At 48.0% G+C, this 23,194-nt stretch overlaps 1 protein-coding gene across 1 annotated transcript in view; it reads left to right on the top strand.

Annotated features, from left to right (window-relative positions):
- XXYLT1 (xyloside xylosyltransferase 1) overlaps positions 1-23,194 on the top strand; it is a 202,151-nt gene that overhangs the window by 40,004 nt on the left and 138,953 nt on the right. Inside the window, exon 2 of the mRNA XM_003807641.6 lies at positions 6,914-7,061. Coding sequence (XP_003807689.2) covers positions 6,914-7,061 — 148 coding nt within the window. The remainder of the gene's footprint in view (positions 1-6,913; positions 7,062-23,194) is intronic.

Here is a 23,194-nt window from a genome sequence, read left to right as displayed (position 1 = left end):
TACAAAGATGAAAAGATAAACCAATCAAAAATAATAACTTTTCAAGACAGTACATCAAGATGTAAATAGAAACAACAAAAAGTTAAAAAGTGGGGAGATGAAGTTATAGAGTTTTTATTAGTTTTCTTTTTGCTTGTTTTTTAGTATGTTTGTTTATGTAATCAGTGTTAATTTGTCATCAGTTTAAAATAATGTGTTATAAAATATTATTTGCAAATCTCATGGCAACCTCAAGTCTAAAAACATACAATGGACATGAAAAAGTAAAAAGCATGAAAATAAAACATAACACCAGAGAAAATCACCTTTACTAAAAGGGAAGACCAGAAAACAGCTAGAAAACAAATAACAAAATGGCAGGAGTAAGTCCTTACTTAATCAATAATAACATTGAATGTAAATGGAGTAAACTCTCTGATCAAAAGACAAAGAGTGAATGAATAGATTTTTTTTTAAGACCCAGTGATCTATTGCCTACAGGAAACACACTTCATTTATAAAAACACACATAGACTGAAAATAAAGGTATGGCAAAAGATATTTCATGCCAACGGAAACCAAAAAGGAGCAGAAGTAGCTATACTTATATCAGATAAATCGATTTCAAGAAAAAAATATAAAAAGAGACAAATAAGTTTGTTGTATAATGATAAAGGGGTCAATTCAGCATAAGGATATAACAGTTATATATGCATCCAACACTAGTGCACTCAGATATATAAAGCAAATATTATCAGAGTGAAAGATGGAGATAGACCCCAATACAATGATAGCTGGAGACCTCAACACCCCACTTTCAGCATTGGACAGATCATCCAGACAGAAAATCAACAAAGAAACATCAGACTTAATCTGCACCATAGACGAAATGGACCTAATAGATACTTACAGAACATTTCATTCCGTAGTTGCAGAATACACATTCTTCTCCTCAGCACATGGATCATTCTCAAGGATAGACCATATGCTAGGTTGCAAAACAAGTCTTAAAGCATTCCAAAAAACTGAAATAATATCAAGTATCTTCTCTGACTACAATGGAATGAAACTAGAAATTAATAACAGGAATTTTGGAAACTATACAAACACATGGAAACTGAACAATATGCCTCTGAATGACCAGTGGGTCAATGAAGAGGTTAAGAAAGAAATTGAAAAATTTCTTGAAACAAATGATAATAGAAACACAACATACCAAAACCTATGAAATACAGCAAAGCAGTACTAAGAGAAGTTTATGGCTATAAATGCCTACATCAAAAAAGAAGAAAAGGTTCAAATAAACCACCTAATGATGCGTCTTAGAACTAGAAAAGCAACAGCAAACCAAACCCAAAGTTAGTAGAAGAAAAGAAGTAATAAAAATTAGAGCAGAAATACATGAAATTGAAACAGAGTAAACAATACAAAAGATCAATGAAATGAAAAGTTGTTTTTTTGGTATTTTGAAAAGATAAAATTGACAAACCTTTAGCCAGACTAAGAAAAAAAAGAGAGAAGACCCAAATAAATAAAATCAGAGATGAAAAAGGAGATATTACAACTGATACTGCATAAATTCAAAGGATCATTAGTGGCTACTGTGAACAACTATATACCAATACATTGGAAAACCTAGAAGAAATGGATAAGTTTCTAGGCACATACAACCTACTAAGATAGAATCATGAAGAAATCCAAAATCTGAACAGACCAATAACAAGTAATGAGATCAAAGCCATAATAAGTCTCCTAGCAAAGAAAAGCCAAGGATGCAATGGCTTCGCTGCTAAGTTCTACCATTTAAAGAAGAAGTAATACCAACCCTACTCAAACTATTCTGAAAAATAGGGGAGGAGGGGATACTTCCAAACTCATTTTATGAGGCCAGAATTACCCTGATACCAAAAACCAGACAGACACATCAGTAAAAGAAAACTACAGGCTAGTATCCCTGATGAACACTGATGCAAAAATTCTCAACAAAATGCTAACAAACCAAAGTCAGCAGTACATTAAAAAAAAAAAAAAAATCATTCATCATGACCAAGTGGAATTTATCCCAGGGATACAAGAATGGTTCAACATTCACAAACCAATCAGTGTGATACATCATATCAACTAAATGAAGGGCAAAAACCATATGATCATTTCAGTTGATGCTGAAAAAGCATTTGATAAAATTCAACATCACTTCATGATAAAAATCCTCAAAAAACTGAGTATAGAGGGAACATACCTCAATATAATAAAAGCCATATGCAACAGGCCCACAGCAAATAATCATACTGAATGGGGAAAAACTGAAAGCCTTTCCTCTAAGATCTGAAATAACAAGGATGCCCACTATGTTGAATAGCAACATAGTACTGGAAATCCTAGCTAGAGCAATCAGACAGGAGAACGACATAAAGGGTATCAAATGGGAAAGGAAGAAGTCAAATTACACTTGTTTGCAGATGATATGACCTCCTATTTGGAAAAACCTAAAGACTCCACCAAAAAACAAAACAAAAAATGTATTGATTAGAACTAATCAATACATTTAGTAAAGTTGCAGAATACAAATTCAACATACAAAAATCATTAGCATTTCTATATGCCAACAGTGAACAATCTGAAAAAGAAATCAAGAAAGTAATTCCATTTATAATTGCTACAAATAAAATACCTAGGGATTAACCAAACAAGTGAAAGCTCTCTAGGATGAAAACAATAAAACACTGATGCAAGAAACTGAAGAGGACACCAAGAAATGGAAAGATAAGCCATATTCATGGATTGGAAGAACCAATATTGTTAAACTGTCCATACTACCCAAAGCAATCTACAGATTCAATGCAATCCCAATCAAAATACCAATGACATTCTTCACAGAAATAGGAAAAAAATCCTAAAATTTATATGGAACCACAAAAGACCCAGAATAGCCAAAGCTATCTTGAGCAGAAAGAATAAAACTGGAGGAATTACATGATGTGACTTCAAGTTATACTACAGAGTTATAGTAACCAAAACAGCCTGGTTCTGGCATAAAAACAGACACGTAGACCAATGCAACAGAATAGAGAACCCAGGAATAAATCCATACGTCTACAATGAACTGATATTTGACAGTGGTTCCAAGAACATACACTGGGGAAAGGACAATCTCTTTAATAAATGGAGCTGGGAAAACTGGATAACCTTATGCGGAAGAATGCATCTAGACCTCTCTCTCTTGCCATATAAAAAAACAAATCAAAGTGGATTAAAGACTTAAATCTAAGACCACAAATTATGAAACTACCAAAAGAAAACATTGGGGGAAACTCTCCAGGACATTGGACTTGGCAAAGATTTCTTGCGGGATACACCACAGGCATAGGCAATCAAAGTGAAAATGGACAAATGGGATCACATCCAGTTGAAAAGCTTCTGCACAGTGAAGGAAACAATCAGCAAAGTGAAGAGAGAGCCCAGAGAATGGGAGAAAATATTTGTAAACTGTCTATCTGACAAGGGATTAATAACCAGATTATATAAGGGGCTCAAACAACCCTGTAGGAAAAAAATTTAATAATCTAATGAAAAATTGGGCAAAATATCTGAATAGATGTTTCTCCAGAGAAGACATACAAATGGCAAACACGTATATGAAAAGGTGCTCAACATCATTGATCATCAGAAAAATGCAAATCAAACCTACCATGAGATATCATCTCACCCCAGTTCAAATGGTTTTTCTCCAAGAGACAGGCAGTAACAAATGCTGGTGAGGATGTAGAGAAAAGGGAACCTTCATATACTGTTGGTGTGAATTAGTACAATCACTATGGAGAACAGATTGGCGGTTCCTCAAAAAACTGAAAATAGAGCTAGCATGTGATCCCGCAACTCCACTGCTAGATACATACCCAAAAGAAAGGAATTAAGTATATCGAAGACATATCTGCACCCCCATGTTTATTGCAGCACTATTCACAATAGCTGGGATTTGGAAGCAGCCTAAGGTTCCATCAGCTGATGAATGGAAAAAGAAAACAGTACATATACAAAATGGAGTACTATTCAGCCATAAATAAGAAGGAGATCCTGTCATTTGCAACAGCAGTGATGGAACCGGAGATCGTTTTGTTAAGTGGCATAAGCCAGGCACAGAAAGACAAACTTTGCATGTTCTTATTTGTGGGAGGTAGAAATTAAAACAGTTAAACTCGTGGAGATGGAGATTAGAATGATGGTTATCAGAGGCTGGGAAAAGTAGTGGAGTGAGTTGGGGGAGGAGGAGATGGTTAATGGATACAAAAAATATTGGCAAAGAGTGAGTAAGACCTAGTATTTGCTAGCACTATAGGATGACTGCAGTAAAAAACGGTTGAATTACACATTTTCAAATAACTAAAATAATTGGATTGTTTGTAACACAAAGGATAAATGCTCGAGGTGATGGATACCTCATTTACCTTGATATGATTATTATGCATTGTATGCTTGTATGAAAATATCTCATATACTCCATAAATATATACACATACTCTCTCCACAAAAATAAAAAATAAAAAAAGTAACAAAGTTTTTCTAAATTTAATAGTGTTTTAGAAATTAAAAGAGACCCAAGAATAAAAGGAAAGGTGAACTAAGAGAGATACAGGTTAAAAAGAAATATAAGAGAAATAAGCTATGTAAGAGATACAGGCCGGGTGCGGTGGCTCATGCCTGTAATCCAACACTTTGGGAGGCTGAGGTGGGTGGATCACCTGAGGTCAGGAGTTCGAGACCAGCCTAGCCAACATGGTGAAACCCTGTCTCTACTAAAAGTAGAAGAATTAGCCAGGCATGGTGGTGGGTGCCTGTAATCCCAGCTATTTGGGAGGCTGAGGCAGGAGAATCACTTGAACCTGGGAAGCAGAGGTTACAGTGAGCCGAGATCACGCCACTGCACTCCAGCCTGGGCAACAAGAGTGAAACTCTGTCTCGAAAAAAAAAAAAGATACATATATAAGAAATAAGGGAAATAGGCCAGGTGTGGTGGATCATGCCTGTAATCCCAGCACTTTGGGAGGCCAAGGCGGGCGCATCACGAGGTCAGGAGATCGAGACCATCCTGGCTAACATGGTGAAACCCCATCTCTACTAAAAATACAAAAAATTAGCTGGGGGTGGTGGCACGCGTCTGTAGTCCCAGATACTCGGGAGGCTGAGGCAGGAGAATCGCTTGAACCCGGGAGGTGGTGTCAGTGAGCCCAGATTGCACCCCTGTACTCCCGCCTAGGTTGACAGAGTGAGACTCCATCTCAAAAAAGAAAAAAAACAAGTGAAATATAGGCCAAAAGCAGAACCAACAGTAGGGAAGAGCAGACGGTGGTTTACAGGGCCACGACCACCAATGGCTCTGGAAGTGCAGGTAGTGCAGGCAACACCATGAGACTGGAAGGGCAGGTGGAGGGAAAGGGGAAAGGTGAGTGATGGAGTGGAGCCCGCCTATTGGAGAGCTTCAAGGGCACCACTTGCCACTGTCTATTCTGCTGGCAGGGCAAGTGACAGTGTAAACAGGGCAGTCAGGGGTTCACGTGGCTTTGCCTTTTGCTGCTGGCACCTGTTCAGGTGGGCTCTTCGGAGTTGATGAGGTGGTGATTGAGCAGCTAGGATGCAGTGTGGCAGGCTTCTCCTGTCACATACCAGAGAAGATGGTGGCGGGAGGTGGCGCTTGCAGAACTCTTAGGAGCACTGAGGAAGAAGGTGGAGGAACACCCAGCCTTCTGGCTTGAGTGCCTCCTGTGTGTCGTAGAAGGATCTAGATCCTGTGGGGGCACGTGGAGCAACAGGAAAAACTTGCAAGACCTGTGGTACGAGTACATGGTCATCTGGTATCACATGTGAAGCTGGGGCTGCGCATGGGCCATACTTCTCATCTTCTGGAGTAGAGTTAGACAAGGAAACCCAACTCAGGATCCCGTTAGTACTCTTGTCTGCTCTAATCGCGGGTTGAGCTGATGTCTTCATCCTTTGTTGGTTGCTGTTAAGGAATGAGGATGCGTTTATGGTGGAAAGAGTGTGGGGCTGAGAATCTGGAGGCCAGGGTCAAGTTCTGACTCTGCATTTATTATCTGTGTGACTTGCTGCAAGTGTAACCTGTCTGAGTGGCTGCGTCCTTATTTGTAATTTGGAGGCTATAATAGTGATGTCTGCCTCACAGAAGCCCTAGGTTGTCATGGGGATCAGTGTGGGTATGTGAGAGTGTTTCATAAATTGCAAAGCTCTGCCGTAGCTGATTATACCTCTGGACTTCTAAGTGCTTTGAGGAAAGCGTACCTGGTTATTCCTTATACTTCTCACAGTGCCTCCAAAGTGTCAGTGATACCCAAGAAATGCTAGTTGAGTGTGAGTTTACTGCAGCACAGAGCAGTTTCTGGGTTCCATTTTCCAGTGGCCAGACCCTCTCCTTGTTCACACTGTTGGATGAGGGAGGTAGAGCTGGAGCATCGGACTGGCCTATGGAACAGACGCAATGGCCACCAGGAGGTGGCGATGCCTGGAGCAGTGTTAGCCATGCAGTGTGATGAGGATCACACACTCTCACGTGGTTTCCAGTCGCTGGGCACAGAGCTACCTTCAGGGGGGCCCAGCTTCATGTTCAAAAGCAGGAAGCAGACTAGAGGCTGTTTCCATTTCCTGTCCTCCCACTTCTCTTCCACTGCACAGCCCGTACATGCGTGCCTGCATGCCACCCCTCACACAGTGTCCCCATCTCCTTAGTGCAGCCTCAATTCTGACTCCTGGTTGTTTCTCGTTTCCTTAACTCTCCGTTGCTACCCCTAGCCCCATCCCCTGCTTGTGGACCCTGGAGAGGCACTGTCTGCCTCTGCCTCTGTGGGCCCAGGTGTGTGTTGGGTGTCGAGCTTGCAGTGAGAACTGGTTTGCTGAGCCTTGGTTTTTTTTGCACCTGCTGCAGGTCATCTTCCACGACGTTGCTGTGCTGACGGATAAGCTCTTCCCCGTCGTGGAGGCCATGCAGAAGCACTTCAGTGCTGGCTCGGGAACCTACTACAGTGACTCCATCTTCTTCCTCTCGGTCGCCATGCATCAGATCATGCCCAAAGGTAACCTGGGCTTCCAGGAGCAATAGCCCCTGGGTGTCTGACTTTTGCATCCATTTCCCTGGTTCCAACACTGCCCAGGCCCTGTATCAGGGAGAATAGCTCCACTGAACATGAAAGAGTGGAGGAGGGAGCCAAGCCCTTTGTACCACCGAGCTTCCTACACCAAGAATCAAGGGCAGGGCCTTGGTTGCATAGCTCCCGGGGTCCATTTATGAGGACACAGGGAGTCTCTGGGCTCTGGTCTGGACTCTGCCCCTTGCACTCGCCCCCTTCTTTCCCCACTGCTCAACCCCCATACTTCGTTTGCTCATCTGAAAAATGGTGGGTTGGATTAGATGATCCTCCATCCAAATTTATGCTCTTGTTCTTTCTAGTTTGAATCTGTATTTATCTGATTTTAAAATAGCAAATCTAGATGTGAGAGGTGCAAATTACGACCATGTAGAACTTCTGAAGAAACTCTGATGCGCAATTAGAAGGATTTTCTGGGCGTCTGTCTCCAGGAAAGAGAGATGCATCATCCAGTGTGTGATAGGTCCAGCTTGTGTGGAATTTCTGGCAGCTCTGGTCATGCTTGGACTGGAAGCCTTGGAGGGTCTAACTCCTGGAGTGTGTCTGGTTTCTAGGATCTCCCTACAGTGATCCTTAATGGGTTCTGGAGCCCTGGATATTGACCAGTGTATTAATCTGTTCTCACGCTGTTCATAAAGACATACCTGAGACTGGGTGATTTATAAAGGAAAGAGGTTTAATAGACTCACAGTTCAGCATGGCTGGGGAGGCCTCAGGAAACTTACAGTCATGGAAGGGGAAGCAAACACGTCCTTCTTCACATGCCGGCAGCAAGGAGAAGTGCCAAGGAAAAGGGGGAAAAGCCCCTTATAAAACCGTTGGATCTCAGAGAACTCACTCACTAGCATGAGAACAGCATGAGGATAACTGCCCCCCATGATTAAATTACCCCCCACCAGGTCCCCCCCACCACATGTGGGGATTCTGGGAACTACAATTCAAGATGAGATTTGGGTGGGGACACAGCCAAACCATATCAACCAGTTTCTGGCCATGGTGAACCATGTCCTGAGCCTCTTAATGGTGAGAAGGGGTGTTTGGGGCCTTGGGGTAGCAGTTATCTGAACTGTGGCTGGATGAGTTTTCCAGCAGTTTCCAGACCAGGCAGGTCCTGGTAGCCCAGGGGACAGTGGGCCATGTGGTGGAGGCCTGCTCCTCCAGCCCAGCAGACCAGAAGTGAAAAAGAAGGTGCTTGGTGAACCAGAGACTCAGGAGTTGAGAGTTGAAGCTCGGTTCCTGTTGGGAGGTTGTCCTGCCACAGGGAAAAGCAAGCCCGTCCATTCTGGCTGGGACTTTGCAGGCAAGTTCCAGCACCCTGGAGGCCTCTGAGTGTCCTCTTTGTTGTGAGGCAAGGGCTCAGGGGGCTCCATTGGGCAGGAGTCTGAAGAAGAGAGGAGACGAGCTCACCGAAAGGGCCTAGGGTGAAGAGCTAGCATTGGTGAGCCTTTGCAGTGACCCAGGTGCAGCTCTGTCAGCTCACCAACCCTTCTACCCATCCTGTGGGGTTACAGGTGAAGCTGAGGAGTTGCAAGACCTGCCCAGGGTTATACAGCCTTTTAAGTGGCAGAGCTAGGGTTGGAAGCTGCTTCTCCAAATAGTTACTTCTACCCCATCAGGTACCCCATACATGACCTCTCTGGACAGCCCAGTACAGGAGCTGTGGGTGGCTCAGACTTGAGAAGGACGTGGTTCTGTTCTAGATTCTAGAGGGCAGACAGATGGAGGTGTTGCTCACAGCTCCGCCATTAGCCACGTATGTGCCTAGGGCTGAGCCACTTTGTCTCTCTTGGCCTCACCAGTTTCCCCACCTGTGAAATGAGGGGCTGCAGCAGTGAGCTGTTTCAACTTGCATTCTGAAGAGCCCAGGGCTTGCAGGAATCCCCGCTAGGGGTTTCTGTAGTTCTAGGGAGCCAGGGGGAGGCACGCCTGCCCTCCCTTCACCTCCCTCCCTCCTGCCTCTTTCCCTCTGTCAGCTGTCAGGTTCCTGCCCATTGCATGCTCAACTCTGGGCTGGGTTATGCTGTGGAGTACCCAGCAGGAGGTGAAATACAGCTCCTCGTGGTTTGTCAGGGAAGAGAAAATTCTTCTGCCTCCAGCTATAGGACAGCCAGGCAATGAATTGTGCAGGGACCGATGACAAGAGTTAGGGAGCTCCTAAGCTCTGGGAGAGGGTGAGAATTATGCCAGGAAGGTGCTCCGGCCCTCTCTGACTTAGCCCTGCCCAAGAGCCTGGCATAGCTCAGGGGGGCTGTGATGTCTGCAGAGAAAAGGCTTTGGCTAGAGCTTTGCAGTCGATGCAGTAAATGGACGCATCATTGGTGTCCCTCCAGGTGTGGGCCCCATCCTCGGAGGGGTGTGCTTCAGGAGGTGGGGAAGGAGTTATTTTAGATGTGCCTCCAGCTGACCCAAACACACAGTCTTTTCAGGGGTTCTTCAGGGGAGTGATAATGTGCTTCCAGCAATTCTTTTTTTATTTTTAGGCGGAGTTTTGCTCTTGTTGCCCAGGTTGGAGTGCAATGGTTTAGCAATCTCGGCTCACTGCAACCTCTGCCTCCTGGGTTCGAGCGAGTCTCCTGCCTCAGCCTCTCCAGTAGCTGGGATTACAGGCATGTGCCACCACGCCTGGCTAATTTTGTATTTTTAGTAGAGACGGAGTTTCTCCATGTTGGTCAGGCTGGTCTCAAACTCCTGACCTCAGATGATCCGCCCACCTCGGCCTCCCAAAGTGCTGGGATTACAGGCATGAGCCACCGTGCCCAGCAGCAATTCATTTTTACATGTGCCCCAAAGCCTTTTCCTAAGAAAAGAGTTATTAGGAGTTACTAAAATTTGATAGTCATAAAATAAAATGAGCGGTCCTTGAGTTTCCTGTGGCGTCTGGGGTGTGTCCTGCCAGGAAGTCTGGCCTGGCACACTTGGCAGCGCTGGGGAGTTCCTACCAAGATCATTTGGAATTCCTGCAGTTTTTGGAAGGACACTCTTTTCAGACATCATTCGTGCTGTCTTGAGTTTGTCATGATTCTTAACTGCTGCCTTTTTTGCATTCATTGTTTTTTAATCATAGAAATGAGTGTTGTTTTGTGCTTTGGTTGATGGTTTTGTTGTCATGTAATTGCTGCATTCTTGTTACATTGGCTATTCTGTTTCTTTCATAGCATTCGTTTTTCTCCAGGAAAGTGAGAGTGGAGTATGGGTGGAGCCTGAACCCTTGTTCTCACCCAGGAGGGCTGAGTCAGAAAAGCCTGTGCTCCTCTGAGTTCCTCCTGGAGGTCCTGTCTAGTGTTTGCCCCAGAAATCCAAATTCTTTTTCTGTGTCTAAACCTCTCCTCCCGCCTTCCCTTCTGTAGCATGAGGGTCATCCTTCTGTACCTAAACTACTTTTAAAATGTGCTTACTTTTTTTTTTGAGACAGAGTCTCACTCTCGCCCAGGCTGGAGTGCAGTGGCACAACCTCGGCTCACTGCAACCTCTGCTTCCCGGGTTCAAGCAATTCTCCTGCCTCAGCCTCCCAAGTAGATGAGATTACAGGCACCCGCCACCATGCCCGGCTAATTTTTTTTTTTGTATTTTTAGTAGAGATGGGGGTTTCACCATATTGGCCAGGGTGGTTTCGAACTCCTGACCTCACGTGATCTGCCCGCTTTGGCCTCCCAAAGTGCTAGGATTACGGGTGTGAGCCACTGCACCCGGCCATCATTACTGATTCTTTATCTTCTTTATATTCCCAACATGTAGCTTTTTAAACATTTAGGCAAAGTAGGAGTTATCCTATATATCAAATCATTCTGAGTCTTTTTTTATAGATGAAGACTTGAAATTGAATCTTCATTTCAACCCCCATGAAAGAAATTGTACAAATGAAGCTATGTCATGATTTTTTCAGTTAATGGCTCACGTCCCCATTTTCTGTGTAATTATAGTCTTTGAAAATTTTTCGAATGGTTTTATTGAGTAGATGAACCTCAGTTCACTTTCTCATTTCCCTGTTCTCAGCTAGCTAGCTGCTTTCTATTTTTTCTAGTATTGTAAATTATACGGTGGATATCCACATGCATACAGATTATTTTCTCTCATTACGATTCTTTCCTATGATAGCTCCCAAGGGTAGCATTACTGGGCCAGAGGTGACCCTTATAAGGCCAGGGTGTGTCAATCCCCAGCCGCCCACGGTTGTCGACTCACTCAGGTGAGCTTCTGTATAGTTTGAAGCCTACTAGTGTCTGTACAGTTCTAAGCCTGTTAGTGTCTGACCTCTCACATGGGCCACCTCAAGCCGCCACTTAAGAGCTTCGAGACAGTGGCTGTCCCCACTGGACAGGAAAGGAAAGGGAGGAGCTGAGAGGTTAGGCCACTTCTCCGAGTTCTCCAGCGATCTGTGTCCTCCTTGCCCTTGGAGTTCTCAGTCCGGAGCTTATGCCCATTCTGATGTCCAGACCTGGACACCCAGCCTCTTACACATGCCCAGCCCTGTGAAACTTACAGGACTTGGCGTCCTTGCCTGTCTTCTGGGCCCCATGTCGCAGCCCCGCAGAGGGGACCTGGCTGGGATAGGGTTGGGCTGGTCAAACCCATGAGTTTTGCCCTGATCGCCCCCTTGGAGCAGCAGCGCCCAGAACCACATCTGAGCAAGGGCCTCCGGAAGAATGAAGGGGTCCTGCCAGGCGGGACATGCTGGCTCTGACTTTGGTCAGAGCTTGTTTTTCTCTTCCCTGCTTGTTGGGGGTTCACATGCGGCTGGTCTCGCTGCTCATGCTTGCCTGCCTGTGTGCCCTCCACAGACACAGCCACTCTCTGCTCTTCACCCACATCCACGGGGTTTTATTTCCATTTGTCTGTGGTGTTGGGTTTGTCGCCACTGGAAGCATCTTATGCAATGGAAAAGAAAACATTTTTTGCCACACTGGAGCTGGAGGGAGCCAAGGGCAACTGCTCCAGGACTGCCAGCTTCCCCCTCCTGGGTCACACGGCCTGAGGCGCTGCTGGCTCCAGCTCAGCAGTATGGGCTGTGCTAGGGCACATGCTCTGTGGTCGTGGGTTCTCCCTGAGCAGGGCAGGCAGGCCTCCAGACAAGCAGCAGGGCTCTAGGCTGGCCAGAGGCCCCCAGGAGACTCTCCTGTCATCCCCCATGCACCCCTGGAAGGCTCTCCTGTCCTGCAGTCAATCCTTTGTCAATACCCAGCCTATGCTAAGCGCTACTGTTTGCAAGACATGGTGCTGGCCACCCTGGGTGTCTCAGAGATGTTTGCTGGGCTGCTGCTTCATGGGCTCATGTCAGTGGGGCAGGTGGCATGGTCCAGCAATGAGGGCAGGCAACATGAAGAGCCACCCAATGCTGAGGGCTTCAGAAGAGGACAGGTCACCGGCATTTGCAGGAAGAAGGAAGCCTTCCTGGAGGAGGTGGCTGTGGAATTTTCTCCAACTTGCCTTGTTTTTGATGACCTTGACAGTTTTGAGAAATACCGGTCAGCTGTTTTGTAGAGTGTTCCCCAATTAGGATTTATCTGATGATTTTCTCATCATTAGACTGAGGTTACGGGTTTTTGGGAGGTTATGGGAGGAATGCCGCAGAGGAGAAGAGCTGTTTCCCTCACATCATATCAGTGACACACCACATTCTATCAAGGGTACATGGTTTATCACTGTTGCTGTTGACCTTGATCACTGGGCTGAAGTCGTGTTTGTCAGGTTTCTCCACTGTAATTATTCTTTTCCCCCTTGCCATACTATATTCTTTGGAGGGAAGTCACTCTATGTCGTCCATGCTTAAAGAATGTGGATAGTCACTTTTCAAAGGTCACATGTCCCTTGCTTGGACCCCATCACACACAACCTGCTGGTAGTGTCTGCCTCCTGACAGGTGCCACTGGCCATGGGCTGTGGGAGCCCAGAGGCTTCGAAGGACCCCTTCAGCATTCCATGCGATAGGCTCCATTCATTGTACTGCTCGGGGCTGTGCGTGGCTGCGTCTGATCGTCTCTTGATATCCAGTGTAGGGAGCACTGAGGCAGGCAGGTCTGAGCAGGCTGAAAGGGGGATTGGTGTATCAGAGAGAGTAGGAGTCCAGGCTCAGGATCGGACAGAGCTGAGTGCAAATTGCAACACTGTGACTCCCAAGGTCAAGGCTTCGTGATCTTGGGAGGTTACTTAAAAGAGGCCCTAGGGTGTCGTGGTTAAGAGCATGGGCCCGGCCGGGCGAGGTGGCTCATGCCTGTAATCCCAGCACTTTGGGAGACCGAGGCGGGCGGATCATCTGAGGTCAGGAGTTCGATACCAGCCTGGCCAACATGGTGAAACCCCATTTCTACTAAAAATACAAAAAAATTAGCCGGGTGTGGTGGTGGGCGCCTGTAGTCCCAGCTACTTGGGAGGCTGAGGCGGGAGAATCGCTTGAACCCAGGAGGCGGAGGTTGCAGTGAGCCTAGATAGCACCACTGTACTCCAGCCGGGGTAACAGTGTAATAGAGTGAGACTCTGTCTCAAACAACAGAAAAAGTAATGCTGCCAAAAATGCTTCATATATCCGCCCCAGCCTCCCCTTCCCCCAGCTCCCAAGCATCAGGGTTTCTGAAAGCTCCATAACATTTAGCATGTGATTATTGCCACCATCAGCCCCAGCCTGCTCGTTTCCTGTGGAGATCTATGGGAGTGGATAAAAGACCAGACAAATGCAAGCTGTTATAAAATCCCTCAAAAGGTAGGATTTGGGCCCAAGCCTCCTCTGCCCGAATCTCTTTTTTTTTTTTTTTTTTTTTTTTTTTTGAGACGGAGTCTCGCTCTGTCACCCAGGCTGGAGTGCAGTGGCGCGATCTCGGCTCACTGCAAGCTCCGCCTCCCGGGTTCACGCCATTCTCCTGCCTCAGCCTCCCGAGTAGCTGGGACTACAGGCGCCCGCCACCACGCCCCTGCCCGAATCTCTTGAAGCCTAGTGTGATGCTTGCCATTGTAGAAAAGAACAGCAAAGCCAGCTGGCAACAAATTGGGGTGGCCCCATCCAGCTCTCCTGGCCTCCTGGGTGTTATCACCCCTGAGAGTCCTTATTTCAGTGTCTGTCATGGGGGCGTTACTGTCTTGAGGCTGCAGGCAGATGGTTGGTCTCTTTCAAGGACATTCTTGGGTCCACTTTGGGTCAGTGTTGCTGGGTGGCAAAGGCTGGTGTAAGATTCAGGTAGTTGACACTGGATGCTTCTTAGCCTAGGTTCACAGGCCTGCATGAGAAAGAACTGAGGCAGGGCCAGAATGCCTGCAGGCTTGGGGCAAAACCCACATGGGAAATTCTAGACCAGCAGCTCCTTCCCTCCCTCCTTCCCTTCCTCATTCCTTCTTCCCTTCCTGCCTGCCTGCCCTGAAACACTGAGGTCAGTGTGTGTGTGGCCTTTTGCAGAAAGCCTTTAAAATACCATCTTTTCTTTTTTCCTTAAGTAAAATTTGACAAATGTAGTAAAAGCCATATTGAGTTTTCATTTCTTTGTTCTGTACTTTTTGTACTTTTACTCACTGCCATGGGAGGTCTGTAATATTCTCTACTGTTCTTTTAGATCAATTTCATAAAACAGAGGAGGTTTTTAAGGCTGGTTTATAGAACTTCATAACTTTGTTCAGTTTAAACCGAATCAGGAAGCTGTTCAGTAATCAATGTTTAATTAGCCGTTATGAGGCAGACATGTTTCTAAGGGGAGGGTTCCTGCAGGGGGATGTGTGTGCGTTCTGGAACCTGGGGTACAGTGGATAAGGATTGGAGATTCCAGGGCAGCCTGTTCTCTGCCCCTGCTCCATCAGCCTCAGTACCAGGAGAAAGCAGACACAAGGGCGCCCCCCCCAACAATTGTGGATGCCGTATGTAGATGGTTTTCCAGCCTCTGAGATCCTGACTGAAAGGGGCTGACGGCGCATGCTGGTTCCCATAGTTAGCCCTGTGGCCCCTGCTTGCTTCAGAAAGAAGTGGTCTGAGGATTGACGGGGGTGGGGGCTGGTTTAGTGTGGACATGGGTGGGGTCAACAGGCCTGGGGGTGAGTTCTCACTCTGCCCTTTAGTATCCTGGTTGGCTGATGCAGGGAGGAGGGAGAGCCTCCTCCCTCCCTGATTCTGCCCCATAGGAGGGTGGAATAGAATGTGATTCCAGGACCCTGTTGACTAGTGAGCATGGTCCCACGCACAGAGGGGGCTTTCCTTCTTTCTGGAATTTTCTTCTTAGCCCTGAGGCAGGAGAAGTGAACTGTAACGGGGCTGACCTCTGCAGAGCAGGGGAAGGGACACTGCTTTCTGCTGTCTTCTCTACCCCTCAGGCAAACAGGGCTGGAGGAGACTAAGGTCTTGCTCAGACTTTGAGCCTAAGCCACATTCTGTAACGTGGTTTACCAGAGAGTTCTGCGTTCTACCCCAGTGATGCAGGTAACAGTGGCTTTTGAATCTCCCACCTGCGATGGCTCCTAATGTTTTGGTTTCAGAAACCAAAATCACATCTGGTATTGCCTAAACCCCTCGTGACTCCTAACACAGATCTCGAGTGAAAACCTGCCTTCTCTGAGCGGCATTCTTTGTTTGTAAAATGGGAATAGTGACCATGTGGGCCTCACTGGGGTGGTGGGGAGGACTGGCTGAGATACTGTGTGAAAAGTCCCAGGGCCTGATACCGAGAGATGCTTGGTAAGTGTTAGATAGTATTAGTACTTTTCCCTTTGGAGCAAACCAAAAGCTCTGATAAGTACTGCAGTAAAAAACATTTAGCTTTGTGTAACCAACATCGCTTACACATGATTGACCACAGAATGCCTTTTTGAGGAATACCTATTCACATTCTGAGAGCGGGTTTTCCACAGTACTCACTTTAAGAAATGCTGCGCTCGCCGGGCGTGGTGGCTCACGCCTGTAATCCCAGCACTTTGGGAGGCCAAGGCGGGTAGATCACCTGAGGTCGGGAGTTTGAGACTAGCCCGATCAACATGGAGAAACCCCATCTCTACTAAAAATACAAAATTAGCTGGGCATGGTGGCGCATGCCTGTAATCCCAGCTACTCGGGAGGCTGAGGCAGGAGAATCACTTGAACCCAGGAGGCGGAGGTTGCAGTGAGCCGAGATTGCGCCATTGTGCTCCACCCTGGGCAACAAGAGCGAAGCTCCGTCTCAAAAAAAAAAAAAAAAAAAAGGAAAGAAAGAAATGCTGCCCTCAGATTAGCATAATAAATAACACTTGTAGCTCTCTTTTGGGATGCGGGTGTGGGCAGGAAAGCCTCAATTTCCAGCCAAAGCTACCTCATATCAGCCAGCCTTTCCTGTCCCCTGCCAACAGAGCATGTCGTTGGGTGTGCCATTTTAATTATTCACTTACTTGGTTGTACTTCCAGATTTGAAATAGCTTTGGGTTTGCCTTGGACCCAGAGGGATTGGGAGGACTTTCCGTGGATGATGAATTGTGGTGGGGGCCCCGGGGACGGAGTCGTTGGAGAGGTGTGTGTCTGGCGGCACACCGTGGGTGGAGCGCCCTCGTGGCACTGACCAACAAGGGGTTTCAGAGGATCTCAACCCAGAGGGTGACTGAGGGGTCTCAACATCAACCCTCAAGGGAACTGGGCCTAAACGCCTTAGAACAGCAGTCCTCAGCCTTTGTGGCACCAGTGACTGGTTTCACAGAAGACAGTTTTTCAGTGGACTGAGGGGTGGTTGGGGGGTGGTTTTGGGACGAAACGGTTCCACCTCAGATCATCAGGCATTCGTCAGAGTCTCATAAGGAGCATGCAGCCTAGATCCCTCGCATGCGCAGTTCACAGTAGGGTTTGTGTTTCTTTGAGGATCTGATGCTGCTGCTGATCTGACAGGAGGGGGAGCCCAGGTGGTGATGCCTCACTAGCCCGCCTCCCACCGCCTGCTGTGCGGCCGGGTTCCTACTAGGCCACTGACCTGTACCTGTTCGCATGGGGCTTGGGGACCCTGCCCCAGAAGACTCACTGTCTTCTGAAGGGCTGTCCTGGGAAACTGGAACCCAGCCTGTTCTGTGTGTCCCCAAAAGGCCACACCAGGTGCAGCTGACCAGAATTTAACTCTTTTACCACGTTTCTGTGAGCCTGTGGGCAAGGCCCTTTTCTTCCCAGTGGCAGATCCTCGCATCCCATCCTGTCGGATCCAATCCCATCGGATCCAGCAGCCCTGGCTTCAGCCTGCACTGTGCTGTCACTCACCCTGCTGTGGCCACCCCCGCTTCCTGCTCCCTCCACCTGGGCCACTCTCCCGGTGGCATTCCGTGGCTTGCCCCCTCTCCTCCTCCAGATCTTCCCGTGGCATTCCGTGGCTTGCCCCCTCTCCTCCTCCAAATCTTCCTGGTGGCATTCCGTGGCTTGCCCCCTCTCCTCCTCCAGATCTTCCTGGTGGCATTCCGTGGCTTGCCCCCTCTCCTCCTCCAGATCTTTGTGCAATGAGGCCATCCCTGGCCGTCCTGTGTGAAATCGTGCTCATCTTCTGTGATGAAGGGCCCTGGCCCTTCCTTGCTTTCTTTCTCTTCATAGTTCTTATCGTTTGCTCATGTGGAATGGATTTTGCTTTTTTTTGTTTGTTTTGATCATCTATCTGCCCCACCCAAATGTAAGCTCCATGGGAGCAGGAAGTTCTGTGGGTTTCATTCACTGCTGTGTTCCCAGTTCCTAGAGCGATACAGACACATAGTAGGCAGTCAATAAATATTCATCAAGTGAATTAAATGAATACCGTTGTGTTGGGTGTTATCTTGAACTACTTTATTTTAGGGGTCCCCTCAGTCTGCCAGAGCTGGCTCACTGCCTTCGCCCTTTTTCTTTTTTTGAGATGGAGTCTTGCTCTGTCACCCAGCCTGGAGTGCAGAGGCTCGATCTCGGCTCACTGCAATCTCTGCCTCCTGGTTCAAGCGATTCTCCTGCCTCAGCCTCCCAAGTAGCTGGGATTACAGGCGTGAGCCACCACGCCAGGCTAATTTTTGTATTTTTAGTAGAGACAGGGTTTCACTATGTTGGCCAGGCTGGTCTCGAACTCCTCACCTTAGGTGAGTCACCTGCTTCAGCCTCCCAGAGTGCTGGGATTACAGGCGTGAGCTACCATGCCCGGCCCGCCTTTGCCCTTTTTCTGAACCCCACTGGAGAACCTTTGGGGGTGGAATCCCGCAGCTTCTGGTGAATCCAGTGGACTCTGAACACTCCTTAAGGTTAGTCACAACCAGGAGCTTGAATTTTTGGGATAGCCATTTCTTGATGGTTCCCCAAGCCTGGAGAACTCTGATTCCTGCTGTGGCGGGTGCTGCCCTTGACTGTCAGCGTTCAGCTGGGGGGAGGAGCAGGGGTTCTTGTGTGGAAGAAAGCAAAGGAAAAAACAGGCATTCAGGAACTTGCCTGAGTGAAAACATCTGAACAAATACTGAACAAAGGGTATAAACATGTGTCCAGTGATTTCAGTGAAAACTATTTTCTGGCAGCTCTTATGGAGCAAATTTGAGGCATTTCGGTTCTCTTATTCTGAAGAGGGACAGCTGAGCAAATTTGTCATAAAATGCTAAAAATAGTAACGTGGTAGAGACCATTTTCTACTAATTTAATGCCAGAAGCTGTTTCTAAGCTAATGAAAATAGTTGCCAAATTGGTTGAACAGTAATATTTCCCATTTTGGTCCCCTTCATTAGATTCTGTCTTTTAATTTGTCAAGATCTTCTTTTAAATTCTTGGCTATCGGTCAAAGGCATCAGCTGGCTCTTATTACCTCTTGCCAGGACGCCAGCCAGCTTTTTTCTGGGCCTCGCCTCACCTATGAGGAGTCCGTCCTCCTGCCCACTGTGTTCAGGGCACTGGGGCAGGACAGCAGTCCTGCCCTTGGGGAGCTCACCTTCCGGTTGGTGGAGGGACCCCAAGTGAGTGGGTGTCACACAGGGAGCAAGAGGCGAGAGGTCAGCAGAGCAGCGTCCTGTCCTGTCCTGACTTCAGCGGGGTGTGGGGCTTGTTTGCATGGAGAATGCAGCAGGTGCTGTCAGTTCTGTCAGGGCACAGAGAGGAAGCTTTCAGGAGGATGAGGAGAGGTTAGCCTTGAAGGCTTGGGGTGACGGCTGGGGGAGGGGCCGAGCAGGCATTCTGGGCCAGGGTGTGCTGGGCGGCCGGAGCCTCCGCCTGGACTGCAGCTGCTGCTGCCCAGATGGTGTCAGATCCCTGTCTGTCCCTCTGGTGTGTTTGCCAAGCCGCCTCTGGGGCTGACTCTGCTGAGCGTCTTCTCTTTGTCCCGAACTTTGTGCACTGTCCCTGGCTGGAGAAGACTCATTTCTGTACTCAAGTCCTGTGTGTAGTTGCTGATGGTCAGGTCCTGCTGGTCAGCCACCTTGGACGGAGTCTCGGGCCTGCTTTTTCTGTGTTTTCTGTCCCCTTACTCTGGCTTCTGGATAGCCTTTGGAATATTCCGGGCGATAGCTGGGCCTCCAGAGAGAGCGGGCTGCAGGGTGTGGGCCCGGACTCCCCTTGCCTGGCGGGTTTTCCTGGTCAGCGTTCCTGCTGCTCGCCCTCATCCCTCCTGTTCTGCAGCCTTTTTCTCTGGTTCAGACCCACACTCTGCTGTCCCACTGCCTGGGCTTGCTGAGCTCTCCGTTTCGGCTTGAAGGCCTCGCCCGAGCCCTGTCACCGGCTCTGCCTGTCAGGAGGGCCCAAGTGTGCAGCGTCGGTGGGGCTGCCTGACACTGACCTCTGGGGTTGTAAAGGTCCCAGAGGGTCCTAAGTCGGGCCTGATGTGGCTGAGATGGCAAGAGCCGGAACGTTTCTGTAAAATCTGAAAGCCCTTGATGAGGCCGAGGGGGTGAGGATTCCCACCCTGTGTGGACAGGAGCACGCAGCAGCGGAGTGACTCCCCCACCTGAGTGGGGTCCAGTGGGTGTGGCGCTCGATGACAAAACAGTTTGAGAGCGGCTTGTCTCCCGGGACCTGGAATAGGTCTCCTCTGCCTTAACCCTTGGCTTTTGCACTTCCTCTGTCTGTCCTCCATACAGGCTTCTTGCCCTAGTGAGGACTGGCTTCTTAACAGGGTGAGCCGGTTCCTGTCCTAACCCCACTGGCATCTTACACTCTGGGAGATAGCTTCCCCCTGAGAGGCGAGTGAGCCACGTAAGGGGGGGCGGGCGATGGCTTCCCTTCTGTCTTGGGTTGGGGGAGTCAGGTACAGTATTTTTTCTTTTAAAGCATCATTGATCACATAATAAGGTTTGTCTGTTATAGACCTTAATCACAGACCTGTGAAATTTGGGGAATTCACGGCGCCTAGGATGGGAGTGAGCTTCTGATTGTGAGCTGATTTGGGAGCTAACCTCAAGGAAACTCCTCTTGCAAACCCCCTGCTGGGTGTCGTGGCCCTCGCCCAGTGACCTCCCGGGGACTCTGGACGCTCTTTGTCTGCCCTTCCTTTTCCCTCACCTCGCTCCCCCGTGAGAAAGTGGGACTCATGCAGCTCAGATCAGTGACAGAGGGTTTATTAGGGGTAGCTCTGGGACCCATCTTTTGGTGATTTCTTCTCTCTCTTTCTCTCAAATGGAATCACTGTTTCTGTCTACACTTCTTTATTTTCTCCTCTCTACAGCTGCCTTCTAAAAATGTGCTTTTCTGTTCCTGCAGAACTGAAGCTTGCATGGCCTTTGTTGTGACTTTCCCGTCACGAGCGTCTTCTCTTGGTATTTTCCCATAGGCCAGCCTGCAGGTTATACGTTGTTGATTTTTTTGTTGTGGTTGGTCCAGTCAGCCAGGACCAGAGCAGGTGGGACCATGTGGTGCCACACGCAGCCAGCTGGGCCTCTTCGGCAGGCGTGTGGGTGGTGGGCAGGTGGGCCGACTGCCGCTCTCAGATATAGAGCTGCCACCAAGACTGGATGCTGTACTAGCTAGGCACAGGAGGGGAGGGGAACAGATGTGAGTCAGATGTGCGGTTTGCCCTCACAACTTCACTTTCTAGTTGGGGAATTGGACATTTACATAAATGTACAAACACCTGTCATACAAAAAAGAAAGAAATAGGTGTCATCCAAATACCACCTCTGTTGGGGTATGTGGTGGGCAGCCTCTAACACGGCCCCCGGTCATTCCTGCCTCCTAGGAGTCGTGCCCTGGTGGGTCCCCGTCCCTTGATGTAGGCTGGACTTATTGACATGCTTCTAGTGAATAGAATCTGGCAAAAGTGATGGCCTGTCACTCTGGGACTGTGTTATAAAAGCCTGCTGCTTCTGTCTTGGGCACTTTCTGTCTTTCTGTCTGAGCCTTGCCTGGAGGAATTCAGCTGCCATGATATGAGCTGAGGCCTGCATGGTGAGGAACTGATGTCTCTGGCCAGCAGCCAGGGAGGATCTGAGGCCCACCAGCAGCCACACGAGTGACAGGGGAATTGAGTCTTTACATAGTTGAGCCCTAGCCAACCTTGATTGCAGCCCGTGGGCCAGAGGCTAAGCTTGCCTGAATTGTCTCAGAAACTGTAAGATAAATAACATATTTATCTTGCAGCTTATTTATTTATCTGTAAGATAAATAAATATTTGTTGTTTGCAGCTGCTAAGTTTTGGGTTAACTTGTTATGCAGCAGTAGGTAACTCATACAAGGGGATCTCAGCACAGAGAGAGCTGTGAAGTGCCAAGGAGGCGGCACCTTTGGCTAAGGAATTTGGGGAAGGCTTTGAGGAGGATGTGGTATTTGAGCAAGGCTGTCTTTTTTCCATAGAGTGTACACCTCTTGTACAAGGTAGAACATCTTGCGCATAACAGAAGGCCCGTCTGTCTGTCCCACTTTCCAAGGTGAGTAGAATAAAGGCACTGTTTTCCTGTTGCCTGAGAACCTCCAAACCCTCTGTTGAAGAAGGGCAGGGCTGGCTGTTTCCTGGAGCCCTCCTGCCCAGCCAGACGTGTGGCATCTCTGATGTAGCTGAGTCTCCCGGGCCTGGTGGCCTCCATCTGCAGTGCCACCAACTGTGTGTGGGGCTGCTTTGCACACCATATGCTGATTAGGGAGCAACAACATGGGACCTGCAGGCCTGATGCCCCAGGCGCTCCTCAGACCCGCAGCCGTCCCACAGTCTGCCCGGGGCGGCTCCTCACCTGCCCTCGCGGCTCTTCCAGGCTGGCTCAGCCTGTGGTAGAAGGGTCTGAAGACCCAGGTTAAAGCCTTGTTTCTCTCTCTTACTGATGGCGAGGCACTGAACATCCTCTGTGGGCCTTTTTTTCCCCCTCCACCTTTTATTATGGAAAATTTCAAATACCCACAGAAGGAGAGAGGAGAGCATAATGAATGCCTGTGTACTCATCACCGGCTTCAGTAGTTACCAACTCATGGCCTGCCCCTTTTCATCTCCACTCCCACCCATCGCCTTCTCCCCCAGAAGCAAATACCAGATCTTATTTTATTTTTAAATACTTTGATAAGTCTCTCTAACAGAAAAGTACTTTTTTTTTTTTTTGAGACAGAGTCTTGCTCTGTCACCCAGGCTGGAGTGCAATGGCCAAATCTTTCACTGCAGCCTCTGCCTTCCGGGCTCAAGTGACTCTCCTGCCTCAGCCTCCTGAGTAGCTGGGATTACAGGCACACGCCACCACGCCCGGCTAATTTTTGTATTTTTAGTAGAGATGTGGTTTCACCATGTTGCTTAGGCTGGTCCTGAACTCCTGACCTCAAGTGATCCACCCACTGCGGCCTCCCAAAGTGCTGGGATTACAGGCATGAGCCACTGCACCTGGCTGAAAAGTACTATTTGTATATAAATACACTATTTTTATTACATTTAGCAAAATTAACAATAAATAATAACCTTATTGCCATCTAGTATCCATGCAGGATTCACATTCTTGAATTGGCTACATGTTTCATTTGGTTGACTCTTGAGTCTTTCCCATTCTCTCTCTTTTAAAATTAAACTTTAGGCCATGCGTGGTGGCTCACGCCTGTAATTGCGGCACCTCGGGAGGCCGAGGCGGGTGGATCATGAGGTCAGGAGATTGACACCATCCTGGCTAACACAGTGAAGCCCCGTCTCTACTGAAAATACAAAAAATTAGCTGGGCGTGGCGGTGGGGGCCTGTAGTCCCAGCTACTCAGAGAATG

The sequence above is a fragment of the Pan paniscus genome, chromosome 2, assembly GCF_029289425.2.
Source record: "Pan paniscus chromosome 2, NHGRI_mPanPan1-v2.0_pri, whole genome shotgun sequence".
Classification (NCBI taxonomy): Eukaryota; Metazoa; Chordata; class Mammalia; order Primates; family Hominidae; genus Pan; species Pan paniscus.
The sequence above is the reverse complement of the archived record's forward strand: the minus strand, read 5'-3'. Positions and strand labels throughout refer to the sequence as shown.